This window comes from Microdochium trichocladiopsis (genome assembly GCF_020744255.1).
Source record: "Microdochium trichocladiopsis strain MPI-CAGE-CH-0230 chromosome Unknown B0I36scaffold_4, whole genome shotgun sequence".
Classification (NCBI taxonomy): Eukaryota; Fungi; Ascomycota; class Sordariomycetes; order Xylariales; family Microdochiaceae; genus Microdochium; species Microdochium trichocladiopsis.
In genome coordinates, this window is record NW_025763547.1 from 1,146,965 (window position 1) to 1,171,547 (window position 24,583).

The 24,583-nt window shown below is 56.8% G+C and overlaps 9 protein-coding genes across 9 annotated transcripts; 3 read left to right on the top strand and 6 right to left on the bottom strand.

Moving 5' to 3' along the window:
- Positions 1–296: 296 nt before the first annotated feature.
- Positions 297–6,216, bottom strand: B0I36DRAFT_320307 (uncharacterized protein). Its single transcript, XM_046153535.1, has 3 exons — positions 2,836–6,216; positions 652–2,774; positions 297–581 (listed from the first exon to the last, which is right to left on the bottom strand). The coding sequence occupies exons 1-3, from the start codon at positions 5,857–5,859 to the stop codon at positions 443–445; spliced, it is 5,286 nt and encodes a 1,761-aa protein (XP_046013732.1). The 5' UTR covers positions 5,860–6,216; the 3' UTR covers positions 297–442.
- Positions 6,217–6,399: 183 nt separating this feature from the next.
- On the bottom strand, positions 6,400–7,614 carry B0I36DRAFT_320308 (kinase phosphorylation protein-domain-containing protein). Its single transcript, XM_046153536.1, has one exon. The coding sequence runs from the start codon at positions 7,494–7,496 to the stop codon at positions 6,777–6,779; it is 720 nt and encodes a 239-aa protein (XP_046013733.1). The 5' UTR covers positions 7,497–7,614; the 3' UTR covers positions 6,400–6,776.
- A 157-nt stretch (positions 7,615–7,771) lies between these two features.
- On the top strand, positions 7,772–9,326 carry B0I36DRAFT_320309 (MED6 mediator sub complex component-domain-containing protein). Its single transcript, XM_046153537.1, has one exon. The coding sequence runs from the start codon at positions 7,988–7,990 to the stop codon at positions 8,957–8,959; it is 972 nt and encodes a 323-aa protein (XP_046013734.1). The 5' UTR covers positions 7,772–7,987; the 3' UTR covers positions 8,960–9,326.
- B0I36DRAFT_320310 (uncharacterized protein) lies at positions 9,324–10,030 on the bottom strand. Its single transcript, XM_046153538.1, has 3 exons — positions 9,724–10,030; positions 9,640–9,664; positions 9,324–9,580 (listed from the first exon to the last, which is right to left on the bottom strand). Exons 1-3 carry the CDS (start codon positions 9,817–9,819, stop codon positions 9,540–9,542), a joined length of 162 nt encoding a protein of 53 aa, XP_046013735.1. The 5' UTR covers positions 9,820–10,030; the 3' UTR covers positions 9,324–9,539.
- Positions 10,031–10,224: 194 nt separating this feature from the next.
- Positions 10,225–12,653, top strand: B0I36DRAFT_320314 (kinase-like domain-containing protein). The gene is made up of 5 exons (XM_046153539.1): positions 10,225–10,722; positions 10,790–10,871; positions 10,933–11,035; positions 11,106–11,502; positions 11,557–12,653. The coding sequence occupies exons 1-5, from the start codon at positions 10,583–10,585 to the stop codon at positions 12,578–12,580; spliced, it is 1,746 nt and encodes a 581-aa protein (XP_046013736.1). The 5' UTR covers positions 10,225–10,582; the 3' UTR covers positions 12,581–12,653.
- On the bottom strand, positions 12,654–14,730 carry B0I36DRAFT_320316 (uncharacterized protein). Its single transcript, XM_046153540.1, has 3 exons — positions 14,029–14,730; positions 13,935–13,949; positions 12,654–13,833 (listed from the first exon to the last, which is right to left on the bottom strand). The coding sequence occupies exons 1-3, from the start codon at positions 14,245–14,247 to the stop codon at positions 12,880–12,882; spliced, it is 1,188 nt and encodes a 395-aa protein (XP_046013737.1). The 5' UTR covers positions 14,248–14,730; the 3' UTR covers positions 12,654–12,879.
- A 436-nt stretch (positions 14,731–15,166) lies between these two features.
- Positions 15,167–17,358, top strand: B0I36DRAFT_265937 (uncharacterized protein). The gene is made up of 3 exons (XM_046151205.1): positions 15,167–16,185; positions 16,254–16,848; positions 16,930–17,358. The coding sequence occupies exons 1-3, from the start codon at positions 15,392–15,394 to the stop codon at positions 16,963–16,965; spliced, it is 1,425 nt and encodes a 474-aa protein (XP_046013738.1). The 5' UTR covers positions 15,167–15,391; the 3' UTR covers positions 16,966–17,358.
- Positions 17,359–18,270: 912 nt separating this feature from the next.
- On the bottom strand, positions 18,271–19,344 carry B0I36DRAFT_241064 (Gcp-like domain-containing protein; the record flags this gene model as incomplete). The annotated part of the gene is made up of 1 exon (XM_046149817.1): positions 18,271–19,344. The coding sequence occupies one exon, from the start codon at positions 19,342–19,344 to the stop codon at positions 18,271–18,273; it is 1,074 nt and encodes a 357-aa protein (XP_046013739.1).
- Positions 19,345–22,103: 2,759 nt separating this feature from the next.
- On the bottom strand, positions 22,104–24,076 carry B0I36DRAFT_361655 (enhancer of polycomb-like-domain-containing protein; the record flags this gene model as incomplete). Its single annotated transcript, XM_046158512.1, has 2 exons — positions 22,104–23,750; positions 23,915–24,076. 2 exons carry the CDS (start codon positions 24,074–24,076, stop codon positions 22,104–22,106), a joined length of 1,809 nt encoding a protein of 602 aa, XP_046013740.1.
- Between the last annotated feature and the right edge of the window lie 507 nt (positions 24,077–24,583).

The window sequence follows — 24,583 nt, forward strand, 5'->3', positions numbered from 1 at the left end:
GGCAGCATATGTACAAGTTGTATTAGTCCTCCTGGCTGGGCTGCCACTTGAGCTTCTATCTATTTGCGGATATGTGTAGCCGCAGCGGTTGGTGGCGGTGATTATGGCTCCTTCCAGGGTTGTCTGGGGCTGGTCGTATCATGTCACACGCCCAGCCTGCAGGCCGGCAAGTTACCTGGAGCCACCCCCTCAATTCGCGGCAGGCAATATCGCTCAAGTGGACCACGTGGCTGGGGGCCTTCTCTTTGGGTAACGTCCCGGCAACTCGGTATCCGGGACGGCCCCGACGACCTCAGTTCACATGCCATCAAATCATCCTCTCTCATTGTCAACCACTACGGCGGCTGTGCAATCCCCGTCTATTGTCCAGCTTGCAAGACCAGTGTAAGTACAGGTTTGGGAGTCTCTTCTACAAAACACCTTCCGTCATCGTCTACAGACCTCATCGCTCTCTGTACGGCGGCGGAGCTCCTGCTGCTGCTGGCCCGGCACCTGAGCCGGCCGCAGCCATCCCCGCCGACATCACGTACTCATTCGCCTTGGCCATCATGCGCGGGAAGTACTGCTGCACAAACGACTCACTGTAGTGTCCCATGTTAGTGGTCCGTCTTCGCAAGGATGATCAGGCGTCCAATGGCCAACAAAACTTACGTGTAAAAACTGTGGTCTGAATTGTGCGGCTTGACAATGTTGTGCGAAAGCTCGTGCGCCAGCACAACCCACCAGTACACGGCCGCCTCGGCCCGCCCGGGTCCACTCCCCGCCTTGGGGCCGTGAAGCTGCAGGTAGAAGCGCAGGTTGCAGAATACACTGCCATCACGGTTAAAGGCAATCGTGTTGCCCGTCTCGTCGTAGAAAATATGCAGCGAGGATGCAGGGATCGCGTACACATCGCCCACATCCCGCAGCAGCACAGCAAACGCGTTGATGTCCCGATGGTGCGCCTTGAGCAGCTCGCCAATGCTGATCGTCACATCCCGCGACACAAACACCCGCATGTTGTTGGACGACTCGGCGGCAAACTCGAGATCCTTCCCTGCCGTGTCGTCGCAGTACGTCGCCTGCTCCTTAACCTCTTGCGTCGTCGGCGGCGAAAACAGCTGGGACGAGTCATGTGCTCGTGTCGATTTGATGGCATTGAGGAGGTTTTGTTGCACCACCGCCGGGTTGGTCACCTTACCGTCCGGTGGAGGCTTGATTCCAGAGCCAGAGGGTCCAGCGGGTGGCAGCTTGGCGGGCTCTGGCGCAGAGTCGACAAACTTGTTAAGGCTGTCTTGTGCATCGCTAGAGGTGTCGAAGCCGAAACGTTTCGAAAAGCTCTGAAAAAGCCCTTTTCCTTTCGGCCCCGAGGTAGAAGGTGCTAGCATTGGTGGCGGCGCCGAATGCAACAGGTCGTCTGGTGAATTGTGGAATCCGCCGGGCATGCGAGGGGGCGGCGTCTTGTTCTGCTCCCTTGACACAGGAGGGGCACTTTGGGTCTGCTGTCTGAACTCTTGCTCTCTCTCACGAATACGAGCCTGTTCTTCGTCAAGCGCCTTGCGTCTCTCTTCCTCGGCGATTCTAGCTTCGGCTGCCTTAGCCCGCAGGATACGGTCGACGTTGTATCCACGACTCCGAAGGTCCAGGAGATCGAGCTTCAAAAACGGCTCGAAGAAGAAATAGGCTTGCTGGCCGGGACGATTCAGAATAAGCATGCAGATTGCCTGTCCGACTTGGTACATGTCTGGGCGAGACGTTTCGGCTGCCACGTATAAGACATAGCCATTCTGGCTCTTAGCGCTGGCGGCAGATCGCTTCTCTGTGTGTGTTTGCCCTTGTCCACGAAGCGATCTGCGGAGAGCAATTGACCGCACGACTTCCACGCTCAAGTTCTTCTCAAGCCATTTTGCGTCCCGCCTGATAGCATCGGGCGTGTGTCTGGAATACTCGTGGATGAACAGCTTGGCACGTTCAAGGACGTGCTTACGAAGCCAAACGGCCCCGTCCTGCTTCTGGCTCAGACCACCGATCTTGAGGTCCTCCTGAACTGTGCTTGAAAGAGCAGGACAGCCTAGGGCGGCATAAAATGACTCCAGCTTGTCCTCCTCAGGCGCACACATGAGGTGGTCCTTGAATAAGCGGTAGCTGATGTAGTCGTCGAGGATCACAATCTGCGGTGCAGACGCAAGCTGATAATGACGGATCGGGGCCTCCTCTTCCTCAGCCTCAGCCTCCTTCTCCTTGGACACGACATTGATCTCCTTGAACGCAAGCAAGAATTGAGCCGATTTCATCTTCCTCCACAGGTCCTTGTCTCGCTTGATGGTTGCCATATCCTCAGCCAAGAATCTCAACAAGTTGAGATATTTCTCTGGGCTCTGAAGAACACTGAGCAACTTGGCCGGCTCTTCAGCTGCCAAATGGGCAATCTCTAGCTTGGTCGGCTCCGTCTTCGAACCGCACTTGTAGAGAAAAGTGTTCGCCGTCGATCCAAAGTCCACGAAATCAAAGATCTCGCCATAGACCACGGAATTGCCAAGGTAGCAATTTCGGGGGCTAAGGTGCTGGACATCCGCCGCCTTCGTGGCGGCACCTCCGTCTGAGAGTCGGTTCCGTCGAGCGACGGGGACAATGGGAGCATCACGCAGCCTCACAACGAGGTTGTCACTCAGTTCGTTGAGCCTTGTGGAAAAGTAAGTGAAGAGCACGGTCGCATCTCCCTGGGTCTGCGGGGGGCTTCGCAGTAGTCTGCCACAACATTCGGCAATCGGGGGATCTGTCGCCACCCCGAATTTCTGTTGAACCTGTCAATACGTGTCCATGTGTGGATCACACGGATCTCGATATTCGGCTTACAAGAGCATGGGGTAGTAAGTCCCGCTTTAAAATATCGAAGCCTAGGACAGCCGCATTTGCGTTTGAAAAGCAGGCAGAAGGCGCCGCCACCTTCTTTGGGTTCCCCTCAATAGGTAAGAATGCCTTCGTGCTCGAACCGATGTTGAATGAAGCATAGCCATTCGTGACATGAAATTTGATGAAATAGTTCATCGCTCGCTCGCGAAGTGACAAGTCCGATGACGCCATCATGTCAACGAGTTCCGCAGCTGTGGGATACGGCCGCAGTCCTAGGCGGGTTAGAAACCTCGCCTCGGAAGAGCCTGGTCGTAGACCACCACTCGGCCACTGCAAGATCTTGACGTCCAGCTCTCGCAGGGGCGCACGTGGTTCAAAGAGCTCAGAGACTCTGTAAAGGCGAGCTCCAGGTTTTGCAGACTCGCCACCCACTGCCTCGCCTTCAGCTGGGCAGATGCGCGACTCTGTAAGCTTCTTTAGGTCATCGCTGGGAATGTCGGCTTGCACGGATGCAAGGTATTTGATCAGCTCCACATGACTCCAGCGTGCTTGGCCGGCGCCGTCGGCGTCTTGAGATGGATTAAGCAGCCTTTTGAAGATGGTATCAAGGTCCACTGTCTTGCGAACACCAAGCGCAGTCAGGAACTTGTCCTTCAGGCTTGAACATCCCTCAATAGTGGGAAGATCGTCGAACAGTTTCACCGACTGGAAGAAGGACTCCGTCGGTCTTCTCATGCCGAGCTTGGTCGGCATGACTGTGTTGGCCTGCAGCAAAGACACAACTGTTGCCTTGGAGCTCTGACTTAGGTTGTCCCAGCCTTTGGACAAGACGTTGAGAATCTGGATAGCGAACTTGGGCGATTGCGTGAGATCTTGATCTACTGAACGGCCTGATCTAGTCTCGATGAGAAATCTAAGCCACGGGACCACTTCCAGTGATTCCCAGCCGAGGGCTTGAAGCTCAGTAGTTGTGCATTTGCTTGTAAACTCGTAGGGGATCGTGGTCGGAGGTATTGGGAGCCCTGCAGGGATTTTGGTAGGGCTCAAGTAGTTTCTGATGCTGCCGAGCGCGATGATATCGCCTTGGGAACCTTCACCATCACTTATCACAGCGACAGCAACATCAAGCAATCTGTCTTTGCTCCCCGGATCCAATTCGCCCACGATTGCCTTGCGTGCTGCCCATTGAACAAAGTTGACTAGCTGTGCTCCGTTGAGAGGCTTGTCGGCCAGCTCCAAACGTACATCATCGACTGTGATATGTGTAAGCAGTGCGAATTCGGTCAGCTTGTGCACAAAGCCACTGTCTCTGAGCTCGGTCGGAATGATAGGAATGCCGTCCACAAATGAAGCCAGCTCAGGCGTCCCCAACCGGACCTTTGTGGTATAAAGTACACCTTGAGTACTATAGACTTCAATATAGGGCTTCTTGTATGACGTCCAGAACGCCTCCTCGATGATTTGCGAAACGTGGCCACTTGGTGTAGAGTCCCCAAAGGTGAAAGCATTCAGGATATGCTGCGCTTCAGGCATATACTTGGCGATAATATCTGCGCTGAATTTTGACTTGGTGGTAGCTTTGAGCGCCCTTTGCAGCTTGTGATTGAGCTCATCCATCTCATTCGCGAAGGCAAGACGAGTCATGATTCCAGCTGCACGGAGCATTTCAATATTCCACGTACGAACCCAGCGTGCGTTGAGGTCGATAGCTTCTCTCTCGACTGTAGGGATGACCGAAGGAGCCGAAATGTGCATACCAGCTCCAGTCGTCTGCGTAGTAGGAAATCCGATGAAAATGCGTCCGCCGGGCTTCTTGCTTGGCAATACGGAGGCGAAGACATCAGTAGCTTTAGCCACCGCAACTGAGTTATCAGACTTAGCAGAGGCTTGTGTCTCGTCGTACGAGGACGTCAATATGGACAACTTGGCGACCTTGGGCGGTGGCTTTTTGGTGGCCCGCTCAAGCTCGGCAGAGAAGCTTGATGTTACAGATGTCTTGATGGCTGCAGTAGTCACCCGAAGGAAGATCGTGGCGGTAGAAAGCTTTGTGATGTCTTCTGCAATAGCTTCCTGGACAGCCTTCTCCTCCTTCGCTACTTTGCTCGACTTGGAACTCGCTGAATTCGTAGTCAACCGCGAGAAGAAACTTCTGAGTGATGGCATGTCTGAATTGCCAAAGCCGTAGGATTCGTTGCCCTTCGCAGCAGAAGCCACCTGCGGCTTCCATCCGATCGCGCTCATGTACGATGCATCAATCTGAGCACTCGAGCGACTCACGCTCTGGACCTTCATGAGCCTGTCTTTCGTCGTGGTTTCCACATCTCTCGAAAGTGTCACGTCGCTACTTGGACTGGCCTTCTTGTCGAGCCCAAGGATTTGGTAGTCATCTATCCAGAACTCTATCCTCTCCAACGAAACAAAGGTGAGACTTGTTGCGAGAAACTGGCTGACGGACAGCAGGTTCGGCAAGGTGGTTGTCGTGTTTCTGTAGTCGAGGACAAAGGCTGTGTTCGGCGTGCACTCTTCGGGCGGGAGTTGCAGCTTTCTTGTGAATAGAGCATTGCCCTTCCAGTAGAACGCCATAGCCTCGCTTCCTGAGCTGACAAACGGATCTTCGCAGTCGGCAAACACGCTGTAAAAACCGACACCAAATGCTCCGATCTTGGTCTCATCAGGGTTTCCCTCGGCGATCCTCTTGAGTCGGCCCCAGTCCGTCTTCGTGAACGGCTGGCCATTATTTTGCACGACCAGTCGTCGCAGAGTGTGGTGTGTAAGGATGTGCTTGAGCAGTTCGGACCTTTCTGTCGTGGCCGGGAGAGGAACCTGTGTCGATGGGAGGGTCTCCCACTTGATCTTGACTGTTGTTGCCTGGGCGTCGGCGGCGTTCTGTATGAGCTCTCTGAGAGTAGTCCATTCTCCAGAATAGCGGGCAAGGACCTTGTCGATCAAGGCACGAGTGTCGACTGTCACAGCTTCCTCATCTTCGCCGCTACGGAGGGCCGCAGCCCGGAGCTTGGCGTAGTCCATGGCGGGCTTCCGCAAAAGTACCGTTGCGACTGCGACCGGATGGTAGTCGATTCACTTGACAATCAGACGAGAAGACAAGACTTTCGTTGCTTGAATGGTAGACCAGTTGCTGAGTTGGGCGTTGAGAGAGAGAGGCGATCGCTCTGGCTAATGCACCGACGTGAGTCGAAGGTGATCTTTGGGGATGTCTAGCTGTCGAGCTGTTGGCGGAGCCTGGAGAGGCGTCGAAACAAAACCGAAAACCAGTCGCTTGCAGTATGCCGTGTTGAGAAACCAGAAAGGGAAGCTGTAGGCAGCCGGATGGCGGCGTGTTGTGGCGTGGAAGCCGGTCGACGGCGATGGTTGTCCGTGGGGCGGTGATGGGGGATGATGATGTCGAGCTAGCTCCTAGATGCTGGACCCTGCTCCAGTCCAGGCAGGCACGCCAGGGGTGCTTCAGGGCGGCGTGGTGGCGGCTCAGGGCCGGCTTGATGGGGCCTCCTGCCTTAACTCCGGCAGCAGCCCCGCGATCGGCTCTGAGCAACCTTGGCGGCGCCCACAAGCCACTCCCTGTGGCAAGTGAGGACAATGTGCCTCGCTCGGTGAAACATTTGACATGTGTTGCTGTTGACCTCAAGGTAGTGATTACAAGCCCCCTGCTGGCACGATTCCTCGATCTGGGCTATAGATGTTGCCGTTGGGACTGCATTCGCGCATCCAAGCAATAGCACATGCTGCTATTGAGTCTTCATGCCTTATAAGCTATGCCAAAGTACGAGCACACGTGCGTTTAGGTACTTCTAGGGAGAACCCATCTATTACAGTATCATTATATGGCCGAGACTGCAGCTCGACGTTGTGTTATTTCTCGCGACGATCATGATGACTGTGTCCAGTCCAGGGACTGCTAGCCTGAAAGGAACTCCAGCTTTTCCGTCTTAATCGCGACCGCCTGTTCTATCGCCTGTTCTGCGCTCTGGCCGCTCCCGCTCCCGGTCATGGTCCCTAGGGCCGCGTCGCCTTTCCTCTCCGTGCCGGTGGTTGCGGTCTTCTCGACTTCGGCTTCGTCTTCTTCGGTGATCCCTTCCGTCGTCTCTGTGTCTATGAGAGCCACGCCCATCGCGGTGGTCGCGCCTCCTTGGAGACCGTTCCCGGTCTCGGTCGCGATCTCTGTCCCTACTGCGACTCCTATCCCTATGTCTCCTGCGGTGCCGCCTTTCGCTGTCCTCGTGGTGTCTGCGGGATGGTCGGTCGGCCCGATCGTTCTCCGCCGATTGCGTTTTGGATGTTGCATCCGCAGCTCCAGATGTGTCGCGACTGCCTGGTACACTTATGGCATTGGCGCCCGTTGCGTTCCGCGGTGCTACAGGGAGTCCCAACGCCTTGGCTAGAGCATCCTCCTCGGCTTCTTTGATCCGCTTGATCTCCTCTTTCCGTTCGCGTGCCGCCTTCTCTTCTGGCGTCTCAGAACCGTCGCCTTCTGTAGTCTCGCCTTTGGCATACCAAGAAAGGTCGCGGCCTTGTTGCCATCGTCCGACGGGGGCCTTCAGACTGTGTCCCAGGTAATTCTCCCGATGCTGGGAGGTGGCGACGTCATCCCAGCTGAAATTGACACCGCCTCGAGATCCGGACTTGCGGATGCTCGACACCAAATCCATCGTGCCGCAAGTACAAGGCGCTACAGGAAAGGCGCTTCAGATGCAAATCGGTGAAAAGTGGCGATGGCGAATGTTTTGGGTAAAAGCTGGCGCAAATTGGTGACTGGGCGGCGTTAGGTTGTTGTTGAAATGGAAAAGGACGGAAGCCCCCTGCTGATGCAACCGCGCTAAGGTGCCTTTGACTACCCCTGTCGTGTGGGCCACAGCTCTCCACAGCACTGACGACAGGCTTCCAAGCGCGGAATTTGGTGCGACACGCGCAACCTTTGGCCAACCACCATCTGTACCTCCCATGTCCGCCGTCACTCATCGCACCGACCCCAGCTCAGCATCGATTGGCGTATCAGGCCACAACTAGCTGCCTACGGTGTTCCTTAGACCTGTTCGCTTAGCGATCAGTGTCCCCACCGGCATTCAAGTCTCACTGTCCAGCGCCTTGGTCAGAGGGAATCTCGTGCTGTTCCTTGGGAGGCCATTGCTTCGAGACCGCAATGTCAAACCAACCTCTCGACGAGATACAATGGCGAGCACCGCAGATAGTTGCAGCCATGCCCGGCGGTATCCACTCGAACACGGTTCTCTATTACTTTGCGGAATCGCCCTTCTTCGACAGAACCTCCAATAACGCCGTACTCGTCAGCCAAGGCAACTACATGCCCAACATCCACAAGGCGCTCCAGTCGCGCGACACCTTCGAGGCTCGTCTGAAGACAATGTCTGGGCTCGAGTTCATCGTCGCCCAGGAACCAGCCGAGACGAGTCCACACGCAGGCACGGGTGTCTGGGTGATACACAAACAGACGAGAAGGAAGCGGCCAAAGCACGAAGACGAAGTGACGATCCATGCCGCCTACTACATTGTTGGCGATTCAGTCTTTATGGCGCCGACCATGGCCGACATCCTCACCTATCGCATGTCCTCGATTGCCGCCGGGCTCAGCAAGATGTTCCCAGCTGCCAACTCGGCCCGGACATGGTCGCCATCCGTAGGACACAAATACCGGCAACCAGCGCCAACCAACCAAGTATCAAAGAAAGCCTTTGAGTCACGCGGTGCGACTCCTCTCCCAGAATCTCAAAGTCAGACAGCCAAGAACGGCACTTCTATAGAGCAGAAGAAGAGTACAACAGACGCGGCATTGGAAGCCAGGTTACTAGAGAGGACGATTGGCGTACATATGCAATTTGGTGGAGAATACATGGACGACAACCCAATTGCTGGAGTGCCAGGCAACTTCCACCTGTCGTCCACGGGCAGACGGGATATGAGCAAGCTTCAACTGCCACTAAGTACATCGACAGCGAGAAATCCCGTCTCGAGCACCGGCTCAACGGCAGGCTCCACACCAGCAGGCAAGAAGGATGAGAAGGGCCCGAAGACACCAAAGACGCCTTCTGGAATGCCCTCGAAGCCGAAGCGGAAAAAGACAAAAAGTGCAGCTGCAACCCCGACAGCCTCGTGACTTGTGACTTTGCCAACAGGGATAGTTTCAGCCCACTTGCTACAAATGATACAGCCGATGCGGGCATATTGATCACGGACCGACGATGTCCACGAGCTGGTTGCGGAAGTATCGCTCTCTTCGATCTGCCGCCATGCGTGCTAGAAGTCCTCACAATTAGATAGAGCAATGATACCCCGAGGAACCGCCGAGCTTTGGCCGCCCTGCTTGCGTGCACGTTTGGGTTGGAAGCATATTTACATCCAGACTGGATGATTGTGCATCATCATAGGTCAAGCACTGAAACGCCACAGGGTCACGACCACCGCGACCATACGTTACGGCCCAGCACTGCAGACAGCCAAAATCAAAAGCCAATAGCGACTGCATGTGAAGTAATCTGCTTTGATTTTTTTCGTGAAATGAAGTCCAACGCCGTAGTATATTGACATAATCTGTGCCTCGATCGGATGACCTGAGCCGAGCCCTTCTATCTGTCTTCTGCGATTTCGCCTGCTGTAATAGATACCCCGTCGTCATCGACAGGCCTTGTTGTTGACTAGACCTCGCTCGGGAGTCGCAAACGGTACAGTCGTCGTATTCAGTGGTCCCAAGGGTGCTTCCAGCCCATAAGGACGGCACCTGAAAGTCAATGTCAGTAGTCGCCCTGGTTGTAATTGTGTCGCTGCGGACTGTCATACCATCCTTCTTCGCCCGGTACATCAGCTGCAGACATTGGTTAGCGCCCAGCGTTCCAACGTCGAGTTTATCACCAATCTACTCACGAAGAACCACATGCTCGCACCGAGGGCGGTAGCAGTGTATCTGTAGATGCCAGGGACGTGAGGCCGGAGGCCGTTGCCGATAGGTCCGCCAGCCATTTTATCTGTTCTGAGCACGCCGGGACGGGTGTCAATGCGACGGGTCGCAGGTGGGTGGTAACTCGGCTTCGAAGTCGAAAGCAGTCTCACCTGTGGGAGTCGCTGTCGAAACGGAGCAGTGGACGTCGTCGATTGAGCCGCTCAATGCTGGTCGAGCGCGGTTCTGCAAGCTTGAGCTTGGTTGGTCGTGATGTCGACTGCGTGGAGTTGACGCCGCTACTGCACCCACCGAGGATTACCCAGTCCAATACCGGCAGCATCATTGGACGCCACACTAGAGTTCTTGAGCTGATGAGTCAGCCACAGCCTCGACCTCAGCCACTCCTGCTTCGAACCCTGGGAGAGCTGGAGGCGCCAAGAAATAATTTATTGAATGCCTTGCGCATCAGGCACCAACTTCTTTCGACGCCATAGCGGAGCAGCTCGACCCCAGTCAATCGCGAAGCTCTGTCACGCAGCACGAGCGTTCCAAGAGCGGACGCCGTGACGAGCAGCCCAGGCTCAACTCCCTCCATTTCATCACAAGCATTTCCCACCCGATGCGTCCATCGTCGACGACCTAGCAGCTTCTATATGGAAGTTCTCGGCATCGATACTACGAAACCCTACCCGTTTACCAAAGCGTCTGCCATCATCCGCTGCTGCAGATGGTTGCCATCGAGACTGTTCACTTAACGGATCGGCTCTGGCTTGAAGGACTGCCGGGAATTATACGAAAGGGCTGCTCAGCCAAGGCCCTACGAGCCATTCACTAGCGACAAAAATGGCGTACTCGACCAGCAGCAGGGCGCCTTCCCCACGGTCATTTGCCATTCAGCACCAACGGCCGAAGGATAGCTTCACGGGTTGCTCCAGAATACACGACTATGAGCTACTCCAGAAACTTGGCGAAGGAACCTTCGGGTACGTTACGGACAGGACCACACTACAGAAGTAGGATAGCCGAGCCTAATACGCAGCACAACCACAGTGAGGTTCACAAGGCACGGTCGAAGAGGACTGGTGCCCTGGTCGCCTTGAAGAAGATTATCATGCATAACGAAAAGGACGGGGTAAGTGGTAAGAGCAACTACGTTCGGCGTAGCTAGCGTACTAACCTGACTTTGCTCTCAGTTCCCGATCACCGCCCTACGCGAAATCAAGCTTCTCAAGCTGTTGTCACATCGAAATGTCCTAAGGTTAGAGGATATGGCTGTTGAGCACCACAGCAAGTCGAGTGAGTCCCCATCGGTGCTCCGTCCAAGAAAACGCACACGTGCTCACAGCCGAGCTTTCTTTCCCAACAGCCGACAAGCGGAAACGACCAATCATGTACATGGTTATGCCGTACATGGACCACGACCTGTCAGGCCTGCTGGACAATCCCTCGGTACAATTCACAGTGCCGCAAATCAAATGCTACCTCCTTCAACTCCTTGAGGGTCTGCGCTACCTGCACGATAACCACATTCTACATCGAGACATGAAGGCAGCCAACCTGCTCATCAACAACAAGGGCAACCTCCAGATTGCCGACTTTGGTCTTGCCCGGCACTATGATGGCCCCGTGCCAAAGCCAGGCCAAGGTGGTGGAGACGGTCGTCGGGAATATACGAGTCTCGTCGTGACAAGATGGTACCGACCGCCAGAGCTGCTCCTACATCTGAAGAGATATACCACGGCTATTGATATGTGGGGTGTGGGGTGAGTTCTGATCCGTGTCGCGCTGCTCGGAAGCCACAGCTGACCATTAGATAGGTGCGTCTTTGGTGAGATGCTTACAGGAAAGCCGATCCTGGCTGGAGAGAGCGACACCCATCAATTGGAAATCATCTTCGACTTGGTCGGCACCCCGACCGAGCAGTCAATGCCAGGCTGGAAACAATTGCCAGGCGCTGAAGGCCTCATACCTCGGCCACGACCGCCATCGCTTCCCCAACGATTTAGAGAACACGGCCCCCAGGCCGTCTCTTTGCTTACGGAGCTAATGCTGTTGGACTGGCGCGCTCGTCTTAATGCGCATGATGCCCTGGAGCACCCTTACTTCAAGACTGCGCCGTACCCTGCTCGTCCAGAAGACATCCCAACATTCGAAGACAGCCACGAATTAGATCGCAGGAAGTTCCATGACCGCAGAGCGGCTTTGCCACCGGCTCCACAGGGAGGTACCGTTGGTGTAGCAGGGTTCGAGGGCTCGAATGCCTCGTTTGGCGCTGGCGATGGATACGGTCACAGAGGTAGCGGGCGCCATCACAATAACCACCACAGAGATCGCCGGGATATGGACGACGGCGGGCGACGGCCGACCTGGGCTCGCGAGCAGCCTCGACACGAACACCGCCTCCCACCGCGCCCGCCGCCACCAGAGAACGGGTGGGACTCGCACGGTGACAGTAGGGGGCTCCCACCACGGAGTCGCGGCCCTGGCGCGGGACCTCCGCCGTCCTCGATGGGTCCAAGACCAGGGGCCGACGTGGACACCTATATACCGGCATACGGCGACCGGCCGCCTCCGCGGGCGGACCGTCCTCCACGTGGAGGAGGGCCAGGCGATCCGCCACCTAGGAAACGGGACGACCGGGATGATATGCGACGGCACGACTGGGACCGCCGGGACCGAGATCGCGATCGCGATCGCGATAGGGATAGGGATAGAGACAGAGACAGGGAGATGCGGGATTACGATAGCGGTGGCCGCAGCCGTGCCAGCAGGACGCGTAGCAGGAGTCGCTCGCCGCCAAGAGGTGGAGACTCAAGGGACCGGGATGTATACCGCAGATAGCATCGATGGGACCATCGCCGGCACTGAAGTACATATGGAGCTTGTGTTACTGGTATAAAGCTATCGCTCGAGGCAGCCGCTCACGTTGTGTGGTTCCTTGTGCAGGTTCCCGTGCTATCATCGCCTTGACGAGAATGAACAGGCCATCAGATTGTCAGATGATGTCTGGCTTCCCTTTAAGTGCGGCAACTTTCGACACCACTTATTCCATTCACTATGATAGGGGGTGCTCCCTTTTTTTCTCACTCGTTTGCCGGGTCTCCTCCAGAAGTTGAAGCATACCACGCAATGGCCTTGGCTCAAAGAGACTCGGTTTCACTGCTCTCCTCATGGATGGTCTGGCTGAGCAACATTCCTCTGCGACTACCTCCTGTGCCAGGGACACCACTGCTCCCGCCGCCGCCGCCGATGCGTTGCTTGGCCGCGCGGTCGAGCGAACGTATGCGCTTCCACTGCGTGTCGAGGAGATCTCTGTGTTCCTGGAGGGGGTCTCTCATGTCTCTCTTTTGTTGTTGTTGTTGCTGCTGCTGCTGCTGCTGCTGCTGCTTTTGGGAGTGTATCGAATCGTTCCTCTTTTTGGATTTGCTCTTGCCTTTGCCCTGACCATGGGACGGGTTGGGACCCGTGGCGATGACGGACGAAGAGGACGACAACCAATCCTTCATCGCGGACTCACGGTAGCTCTGCTCGTCCTGGGGTGGCAGGTCGCTGAGCTCTTGTTCGTCTTCTTCATCGTCCTCGTCGTCGACTTCGTCATCGAGGATGAGTTTGCCGCTCCTCTGGCGCAATAGGTCTTCTCCACCCGAAGAGCCGCCGCCGCCGCCTCCTCTGCCGCCTGACGGAGAGAGGGCTTGCGTGGTGCGATACGATGGCGGAGGACCGGGCCAGAGGAATGACGATGACGAGCCGCCAAACCCGCCGAGGGCGCGGCCGAGGAACGATCCCTTAGCAGTAGCAGCTGCCGAGCCTGACGCCGAGGACGAGGTCGGTCCGCCGCGGGGGAATCGGTTCCCGGCGCCGGTGTCGCTGTAGTTTGTGGAGGCGCCGCCCAGGCTGAGAAGCCGGAAGATGCGGCTCGGTTGCCGTTGCCGCTGGAGCTTGCTGTGTAGGAGGCGATGCTGGCGGCGACGCTCGGCCTCCAGGGCGGCCTGCTGGTCACGCGCAGGCTCGATGCCGAGCAGGATGAAGACGAAAGCGCTGGTGCCGTAGAGCATGCAACCTGTGGCGATTCCTATAAAGGCAGCACACGCGAGCTACGGTCATGGTCAAGGAAATCAGCAATAGCTCGTTTGCCATGATCTGCGGCGCTCTGACGCAAATGCAGAGAATCTGGATAAAGGAACGTCTGCCTTACATATATATACAGGAACTACAGGGCACGTTCAAACTCCAGTCAGTCCGGGAGTCGTCTTCGGGGAGTCGGCGGAGACGGGGAGGCGTAGACTTACCTTGAGCTTCGCGACCAGGGCAAACGCGAGGCCAAGGACGGAGCGAATGCCTGCAAATACATACCACACTGGCGAAAGGAGGGCAGCAACAAGTCTGAGGATGTAATAGGCCGGATAATGGAGAGGTATGGTGAGATAGTATGTCGCAGTCCAAGCAAAGGCAGCCGTCCAGGACAGGGCTGTGGCAGCGCCTACAAGAACTGGCCACACCTTGTCCATTGCAGCAAGCCTGGAGTACACTAAATACTTCGCAATTGGGGAAAGTTGCTGGGTTGACGCGCCGTCTGAAAGCCGCAGGCGACGAGGAGCGGTTGTTCACGACATGGTCCCTTCGTGATGCGAGGTCGCAGGTTTCACGGACACCACTGAAGATGAAGTTGTTGGGGAGCGTGTCATTGCTGACTCTCCCTCACGTCACAGCTGCAGTGCAGGGAGCCAATCACAAGGGCCGTGGAGACCAGTCAGGCATGTGGTGCGGGACGCACCAAAGCCACAGCTGCCAGAGACGTGCTCAGCCCTGCACACTTGGTCCTCCATGACTTAGGTAATGACTTCCGGTCGAACCTGGAAGCTAGGAGTATGCAGAAGTGTAGATCGCAGCATTTCCAGCTATATGCTGGTCGGCCACCAGTCTGCGGACGTTGGACCCAGATCAAAGATGCAGGTACCCTACTCGGGCTCACAAGTACGTTAGCGTACGCAGGTGCCTACAGGGGATGTGGGTGCTTCTTGGTGTACATGCCCAGCTGCAGCTTCCACAGCTGTCCTAGCATGGGCGACAGCGGCAGCAAAACGAGGATGATGAATTCCGCTTGCGACAGGCAGACCCTGCAGATGCACGTGGGAGGTGAACATCTGACCAGGCCCGTGAGGTGATTTGATTCGAGTTGCGACAACCAGGCAGGCCTGGCCCTGTGCCCTGCAGGGCTGCCCAAGAGACTGCGCCGGTGGTGGCTGGCCGGGCCTCGCACAGCGGGGGCCCCCCACTGGAGCTGGAGCACCTGGAGCACCTGGCCGGGCCCCGCCCCCCGCCGCCAGCGAGACCCCACGTGAGCGACCCGCATCCCACGCTCGCTCACTCACTCGGCACGGCTCCTGCTTGCGTGCGACCAGCAGAGACCACCACCAACCACCATCCCACACCCGCTCATCGACCGGCTCCGCGTCGCGACGCTCCCTGGCCTGCCGCCCATCCTTATTCTGACAGCTCCGCCGCGTCACGCGAGGATCCAGCGCCGCCGCCTAGGGGTCTGTCCCTTTCCCTTCCCTCCGTGCCCGGTCACCCCACGCCGCACGCACGCTCGCCTCGCCTCGCCTCGTCCCCGACCCCTCCCCGCCACGGACGGGCGGTCGTCTCGTCAAGATGGGCAACTCCCCCAGCAGCAGCCGCGGCGCCACGCCGACCTCTGCCTCCCATCACGGCCACCAACACACGCCCTCGTCCGGCGCCGCCTCCGTCGCCGACTCGCCCCGTGCCTCCAAGAAGGAGCCAAAGAGCCTCACCTCCCTCCAGCACACCCAACGCTCCGCTGCCTCCCCCGAAGCCTCCGTCGTCCAGGCCACCGGCTCGACCATCTCCAGCAGGACATCCCAGTCCCGCCCGCTCTCCATCCTCACATCCTCCTCCCCCTCGACAAGTGTAAACCACACCCCGGCCAGCTCCGGCGCCCCGTCCCGCTCGTCAGAGTCAAAGTCGCGGCCCGTCTCCGAGTTCCGCGCCGAACCCTCAAAGCCGGTAGACGTGCCTGCCGCCCACTCAGACGCCGTGGCTTTTACCGCCCACGAGAGCCACTTCGGCGATAGTGGTCTCATCTCTGGGCTGGGGTCGAGTAGTGTCCAAGACATGTCATATATCCAGCGCCCACCTCGATTGCCGCTGCCCATCGAGGAAGAGATACATACCCCGGGGTCACCCATCATTGCTGCCGAAGACATCAGAGACGACATCGATGCGGCCCCTCTCGACAAGGAGGTGAATTTGCCGCGCCGGGCGTCTGGCTTGAGCAATGCTACCGATGAGGACGACTCTGAGGAGCTGCGTGTGGACAAGACACGGCCAACTGTGCCGACGAGGGTGGAGTGGCTTGGTGGTGGTCAAAAGGTCTATGTCACAGGAACGCCGTTCCAATGGAGCCGCAAGCAGAGACTGAACCCGGTGTAAGTGTTGATATGGCCAATGCGACCGATCCATCATTACATAATGCTGACCATCCTATCGCTGGCAGGCCTGGGCGTGAAGGCGTGCTCGAGACAGTCATCCCCGTGTTTCCTGGTACACATCACCTCAAGTTCCTCGTCGATGGCAATATGCAGACCTCCCCGGACCTGCCCACGACAGTCGACTTTGGCAACAACCTCGTGAATTATATCGAAGTCAGCGGCGAAGACGCTGCTGCAAACGACGTGGTGGTGGATTTGTCCGTCCCCAAATCGAGCAAAGAAGCCGCAGACCTGCCCAGTCGGTCCGGCTCCACCGAAGGCCTCAAGAGCGGTACTGGGGCCGGCGAGAAGAAGCCACAGCTCAAAGTCATCGAGCCAGCCGACGTGTTCACGCCAGCCCTTCCCAGTTATCTCACGGACTTTGACCAGCCCGAAGAGAGCGCGGCATACACCCTAGCCATGGCGGCGCTTGACAAGCTGCCTATGCCGCCCGCGCTGCCCGGTTTCCTGAGCAAGCCCATCCTCAACAACACGACGCTCATCAAGGACGACAACAGCGTGCTCAACATGCCCAATCACACCGTGCTCAACCACCTCGGGACTTGCAGCATCAAGAACAACGTCCTGGCCGTGTCGGCGACGACGAGGTATCGGAATAAGGTGAGTCATGCTGCCCAGGGGCCCTTCCTTTCGACTGACCACCACTTGGGGCTGTATCGTTCGCTGACACAACGAATGCAGTATGTCACAACAATAATATACAAGCCGACAGACTGATGTGCGGAATGAAGAGGAATGGCGGAAGAGGGAGACGAAAACGGAGATGGGCAAATATGTCAAATCAGGAAAGAGATCATCTCTCGAGTCGTGGCTGTCCCAGGCGGAACCCCACACACAGGAAATAATGTAAAAGCCGAGCCCAGCGGCCAGGTACGAGCTTGAAAGTGAACGCACAGGTAGCATTTAGTCGCAAAGCACGGAACTGTGGCCACACTGAGCCTTTCAGCCCTCTGGCATCTATGAAGTCTCTGGCACTTATAACATATCTGCCGCCTCGTGGTTGACCACAATAATGTGCTCAACCGTGAGCAGAAATCAGAGAGGCATGGTTCCAGAGGACAAGGTTGAAGGCGTGTTGGAAATCTGCAATCAAGATTGCCAGTCTTGGATTATATCAATGTCTGTTCATGTATATTACTGCGTGACATAAGTATGTTATGTGCTCTAATGATGTGTGTGGTGCTCGAGGTCCATGCCACAAGATGAGTGAGCGCAGGGGACGCGGAGTCGTCGTCGTCGTCGCATCTCGAGCCATGTCAAAACGCTCGCTCCCCCTTGTACACGATTTCCTCAAAAGCCACGAACGAACTGTATTTTCACTTTTCTTGCTAAACCCCGAGTTTCCCTCCATCCCTCCAAGGGGATCGGAAAGCTTCCCCACGTCTGCTGGTTTGCTGTAGCATGTAAGCCTTTCCACAAGTTTTGACCCCCACACGAAAATTGTCCTTCTCGACTGTAGCGTTGTCCTCGGCTTCCAGTCCTCATTTTTCTCTACTGCCCTTCCCCATTTATCTCGAGGGGAAAATCGCGAAAGCGCAGAAATTTGAATGGAGGAAGTTCGATATTCCGTAGCTGCTCCCCACAGTATTGTTATTTGCTGGTGTTGAAATGGCGCTCTGGAGGTTTGCCCGGTGTAGCCTGTGTTCCTGGCTGCGGCTAGCTGACCTGCCAGCCCGCCGTGCAGAGCAGGGATGGCCGTTGCCTGCCACACGACCCTGGATAATCTGGGTTGTTACCTCTAAAGGATTGAGTGTGTGCAGCATCACAAAAACCCATTGCAGCTTCGAATCTCTCAGAGAGAGCTTGGCGTGCGCGGTTTGGACCCGGCCTTTGCACCTCGTGTCAGGGGATGAAGCAATGATCGGATTGCGCCCTGCGGCCTTGAGTCTTTCATTCCTGTGCCAGACCGAGCCGCCCGAAATGCTTCATGTGTTGATGCTTTCGCTCGCCTGGAGAAGCCGAGAGACAGTCCAGGATCAAACACCGGGACGCTTCATGGGGCATGTCCTCGTTCATCGCTGTTCAGTCCCGCCATTTCACCCACACCTCGTCTGTCCGGAAGCGCTGCGTGCACGTGCTCTCCTCGAGCGGCGTCGTGCAGCCAGTTTCGTAGGCAAGCAGACCCGCGTGCGCAATCATGATGCCGTTGTCGATGCAGAACCGCTCGTCCGTGGCGTACACACTGCCACCGCGCTCCGCAGCCATGGCTCCCATCATGTCCTGCAGCCGCTCGTTGCAGCCCACGCCACCGACAATGAGCACCTGGCTGGTCCCGACGTGGGCCATGGCGCGCTCCGTAATCTCCACGAGCATGGCAAACACGGTCTCCTGGAGCGTGAAACACAGGTCCTCGGGCGTGATGATTTCCGACTCGGGCACGTCGACGCCGTCGGCGATCTGCGCGTGCTGTGCGCGCATCGCAACCGCAAGGAGGTCTGCGGCCCCCAGGATCCCGCTGAAGGAGCAGTCCATGCCCTTGACTGTGTACGGCAAGTCCAACAGCTTGCTCCCCTTCTTGGCCAGCTGCTCGATATTGTAACCGGGTGCAGGGTCGTTGCTGATCTCGAGGGTGCGCGCGAAGCGGTCGAGGCAGTTTCCTACGGCTATGTCGAGCGTCTCGCCGAAGATGCGATATCGCTGCTCGGCATAGGCAATAACTTGGGTGTTGCCGCCAGAGACGTAGAGGACAACAGGGTTGTCGGCGCCCGTGATCTCACGACCCATCTCGATGTGCCCGACGCAATGGTTCACACCGACTAGGGGCTTATCCCACAGAAGGCTGAGTGTGCGGGCCGCCACCGCGACGCTTTGTAAAGGCGCGCCCATGCCGGGGCCTTTGGTGTAGCAGACACATGATAGCTGGGATGGCGAAATACCAGCGTCTTTCAGAGCCTGGACGGCGATTCTTGTGAAGTAGGAGCGGTGGTGCTTCGCCGTGTCCTTTGGAAGGAAGCCTGTGCCGGGCGGGGAGACGAAGGTGTGTCTGATGTTGGAGAGGATGGTCGAGGCACCGGTTGCCGGATCGTGGGCGATGATGCCGATGCCCAGCTTGTTGGCGCTGCCCTCGCAGCCCAGAGCATAGAGTGGTTTCGCCATTGCAAGACTGCCGTCGTTTGTCGAGCTTCCACGAGGGCCTTGGTGATCAAGCCGCGCCGATCAGCTATGAGGTTAGTCGTGGGGTAGAGATGTCGTCTCGACGATAAGAAATGACGATAACGGCGGGGTAGATTTTTGGGAGCCAAAATTTCCGACGATAGTGTTGAACCCGCCCAGCTCCAGCCGCCTGCCCGCTAGGGGTCGCTGACCTCACTGACCAGCGGGAGTCTCCACAAACGCTGAGAGGACCCTGGAGGCTACTCCCGAACTGACAAGGGCTTCCCGCCGTGATGTGGATGCTTCACAGCCACCCGCGGGCATGCCTTTCTGGCAGCAAGATGCGCCGCCATGTTTTGCTTCCCTGCTATGGAGTGCTGCCATCTACGAGGCTGCTGACAAGTTGTGGGAGACGTCGAGACTATCCTTCACTCTTTCAATGTCTTTAAAGAAAAGGTCAGTAATCTCAGTGAAAAGAGGCACACATAGACGGGTCCCCATCAAATGCAGCGAGTATCAACAGACACAGCAATCCCAGCTCTGGCTAGTTCGCAGTCGTCTTATGCCAGTGTGCATTGGCACACATCTGAAATAGCATGGCAGATCATCATGGTAGGTAGGAATAGAGTCAGCCTGTCCGCGGGAGGACGACAAGGTGACCTTGGAAGGAATGCTGACAGGGCCTCGCGCCCAACGTTACAGTGCAGGGCGGGAGGTGTTGCTTTGTTGCCAGAGTGTCCGCTCGCTGAGCCTCACGCATCACAACTCCTGGCAGCCGCATCGTCACAGTCGAATTCGCGTTGGAGGAGTTGAGGAGGTTGATCTCTGCAGTTCTCACAATGTCGAGGTATGCGACAAGAAAAATATGTGGATGTGCCCACCTGCGACCCCACACGTCCGGGCACCATGTGACTGCCGCCTTAGACACGATTGCCCTGCTACGAGCAAAAGTGAAGCGGCAGACCTGAGCGGTCAGAACAGAGGATCTGCTGAAAGATCGCCGATGTGCAGATCCGTTGCGTGAGCTGGTCATGGTGTGCCAACTGTCAGATTGCCAGTCTGCGATGCGCCAGTATACATGGATGGTCCAACGCCCAAAGTCTCCTGAACGGCTGGAAGCGCCAATGATTTCAGGGGCCCTGTAGCCGTTGCCAGGACTGGGCTCAAGAGACCTTTGGGGGTTTTCCAAAGCACACAATAGCAGCAACGGCCGTGTGCACCAGAGCATAGCATCTCTGCCTCATGACCGGACCACGGAAGGACGACGGATGAATCCCAAAAAGGCACGTGGGAAGTCGGGATGAGGAGTTTTGGAGCCGAAACCCAGCGTCCCCGCTTCGACGTCGTCCCTTGGGTGGGTCCACCAAACCGAGCATCGGGACGCAATTAATATTGCCTGTCTCGTCTGGTTGCGCCTGCCGCCGCCGCCCGCCAGCCCAGCCCAGCCCAGCCATATCACTGCTCGGCACTTTGCCTGCGGCTCATCCGTCTTGCGACAACACACGCACTCTCTCACTCCCCCTCTCCTCTCCACTCTGGCATCATGCTGAGCTCAGATACGCCGCTCCATCTGTCTCCGGCTCTGGTATTATACCGTCCATTAAACGCCGGAGACGCCTCTCATCATCCTCTCCCATCTGACATCACTTCTGCGTATCCTGCCGCCCTTGCGCCATCGCCGCCGCTACGCAGTCAGGCTCGTCTGACGATTGCACCTCTGGGAGACAAGACGAGACAGAGTAGCAATCTATTTGCTTCATACCATCTTCCTTTTCTCGCGGGCGAGAATGATCCCCAAACCCCGTTCTCATCCAGCAAGCCCGTCGTGGCCCCGCCCCAATTCTATGCCATGTCAGCCAGCGCTCGCCATATAAGGTTCTCGGTCGGCGCCCATGGACCTTCGTTTCAGCGATCCGTCGCACGACATGTCGCAGACTGCACGGATGGTCGGCTTACCGCACTTGCGATGATGTCTATGGCGTCTATTGCCAGATATTTCTACGCCGCAGCAAGACTATGAGCTCGGAGCTCTGACTCAGCCTCATATCAACCCCACAGTGCTTCGGCAGAGATTTGACGCAGTCGCCAAACGTCTACCTACATCACCTGTCTACGGCCTCTCTCGGACTCTACCTTTTTGCAGGCAACTGCGCAGACGAGACCTTTCGACTTACGCTGGTGTCGCGCTTTTCTCCAGGTCCGACAAAGGCAAGCCCTGCTGAGGCGTGGGAAATGTTGCCGACTCTGGCCCATATCGACACCGAACCACAGTCAGACAACAGCTGCCTGGGCGATTTGCACAGATCATCCGAGAAAGGGGCATGGCGGATCTACAGATTATATCCTCTGTGCGGCATGCGATCCGAGACGTCTTCGCATTGCCGCTATCCTTCCCGAACGATCACCCAGTCCGCCGCCACGCACGCACAACTCAGCTCGACGGAAGATAATATGAAGAGTGTTTAACATTTTTATTATTATTTTCAGGGTGACTCTGGTCGCCCTCGAGTCTGAATTCCGAATCGACAAAACCGCCCAGCCCAACTCCACTGCTATGCATATGACCGTCCTGGTATACATCGTACAACAAACACCCCGAGCAAATATATATCAAAAAAGCAACGCTCCTACTTTCGCCGCTCGCTACATTTTGTTCACCCATATGTGCGGGCTAAAGTATATACAAGATTATGCGGCAAGGGGGGTTATCGACCCAAGGATGTCATGGGCGAGCCCGGCAGTTTTCTCGCCAGGATCTGTCTTCAGGTGGATGACTTGACGGCCGGCGCCGGAGGAGATTGAGCGGAGATGGATTTCGGTGGAGATGAGGCTTGCCCATGTGCTACCTGAGCAGCATGCGCTTTGGCTGCGATCAGTTGCGCAGACGACTGGCCTTGTGCGAGAGCCTGTCTGTTGTTTGCGGCGGACTGCAGAGCGGCAGGATCAACCTGTCTTCGGGAGAAGAGCGGAAGAGGGATGGGAATGATGGACCTGTACTTCATCTGGCGCAAACTATACGCGTCAATGTCGTACGTGGGAACATCACCCTCTTCGTCATCGTCCTGGTCATACTTCCATTGGTCACTGTTGCCAAAACTCGCCTCTCTTGGTGGACTCTTGAGTCCAGTACGGAGAGGCCGGCGGTCTACCCACAGACGACCGCCACGACCAACACGACGGCGGAAGGCATAAGATTCTTCTTCTTCCGAGTCGGAATCGGAAGGTATGCCAGTAAAGACGAAGGGTGTCGTCTCCTTCACCGCTTGAGGCTTGGGAGCTTCGTCAATTTCCATCGAGTCAGAAGCAGAAGCAGGAGGAGTCATGAGCTGCTGGGTCTTGGCTGGCCTGAAAGCGGCAGCCTGCTCGACTTGGGGAGGTGGTGGCAGCGGTCTCGCAGTCAAGTCGACGTGATTCAGATTCCACTTCTTGTGGTTCTGCATCTTCGTCTCGATGTCTGCCTTCAACTCGTTCTCCTTTTCGGCAAGCTTGTCAGACAGCAGAGTGAGATCAGGCTGCTCCACAGTCTTGCCATCGGGCCTGACCTGGATGCGCAACTGCGTCTGAGGTCCAGCACGAGGTTGAGAGGCATCTGTACGGGGGCGTTTCTGCGGCTTGGAATTGATGAGGTCATCATCATCACCTTTGATGTTGAGGCGGACCTTGGCCTGCTTCAACCACGCGCGCTTCTCGAAAACGGCACGGTCTTGCTTGAGCATGTCTCGCTTCAGTTCTTCACGGCGGAGAGCGAAGTGGACGAGGCGCCGACCGTCTTCCAACTCTGATCGCAGCTTCTTGAGCTTCTCAGCGACCTGGTTGTCGCGAGCTCTTGTCTTGCGAGTCTGCCGGACTTCACGTCTCCGAAAGCAGACATACGGGTCCATGTCATCTCGCTCCTGGTGTGTCTCAAACTTGAGCTGTGGTTGCAATGGTTTACTGCCAGCTTCCGCCCGCCGCGCTTTCCAGTACTCGTAAGTGTTCTTTCCGTGTGCCTGGATCACCTTTGTGTTTATGATGCCTTTCAGCCTCTCGAACTCGACCAGCATCGGCTCGTACGCAACAGCTGTGCCGTCGACAGCGGCAAAGGGTGCTTGCTCTTTGGAGGTGTATTCAAACACCTCCATGATGAGTTCAAAGTCATCCTCCGAGAGCTGGTCGCGCTTTGGCTTTTTTGTGTTGTAAGTCTTGAGGAATTCGTCATCCTCGGTGGTCATGTAGTAGGGCGCATCCGGCCCCAATGTCCCGAGGGTGTCCTCTACCGTTTCCGAGAACTTGAGATAGTTTCGCGGCTCTACGTAAGTATTGGGGTACAGCTCGTCGTAGCTAGCCTCACTCTTTTGCGGCGGTGGCACCGGGATCTCGTTTGTGACCGCGACGCCATTGCCCTTAAGAGCTGCTTGGAGATGGACTTCCTGTGATGTTGAAGACTCGAGTTAGTCACGTGCTACTTCCCAAAGGAGGCAAGATCCAAATTTGGACTAGCGCCAAAATGGTGAGCAGGAGAGAGTGCGGCACCGCGGTGGCACGCGGTGTGCACGGGCCACATCTCAGGAAAGAGCGGTCACATCAGACTCACGTTTTCCTCGGCCTGCTCGACGCCAGTCGCGATCTGGGACTCGGTGGTGAGAGACTCATATTCGCTCGGGTCGACCTGATCTTCGCGAAGGATTGGTAGGAGGGTTTTTGCGTTGAGTTTCTTGACCCTCACGCGTCTGTTGGCCGCGATGACTGCAGCCATAGCGGTGCCTGGGCGGGGGCGAGAGGAGATGGGAAGAAGGGGGGGGGTGACGAGGTGAAAGGAGGCCAAAATCGCCCGAAAAAATCCGGGGACCCGAGAAATCAGATCATGAATAAACGATTTACGCAGTTTTCGGGGATGAAAACGCGTGGTTTGGGGGTGATCTGTGATGGTGATATCTGGGCGTTGTTTTGGCCGTGCTGCGAAAATTCTGCTCGGTATGCGCTCTGGAGGCTGATGCGCAGAGCGGTGCCCGGAGAAAAGTCTGCCTGCTTGGGTGGGAGCGGAGCGGAGCCTGGAGCATGGCATGCACACGCACTGAGCAGGCAGGAGTGGTGCAGTGGTATGGGCGGCGGGCAGTTGTGCTGTGCGCGTGCAGGCGTCAGAGGTTCACGCTGGGGCAAATGAGATTGCGCCGCCGCTGGGCAAAAGGAGGGGCCAGCCAGCCAGCCAGCCAGCCTCTGAAGGGCGGGGGGTCGAGCACGCCTCTAGCTAGCTGCACTCGCA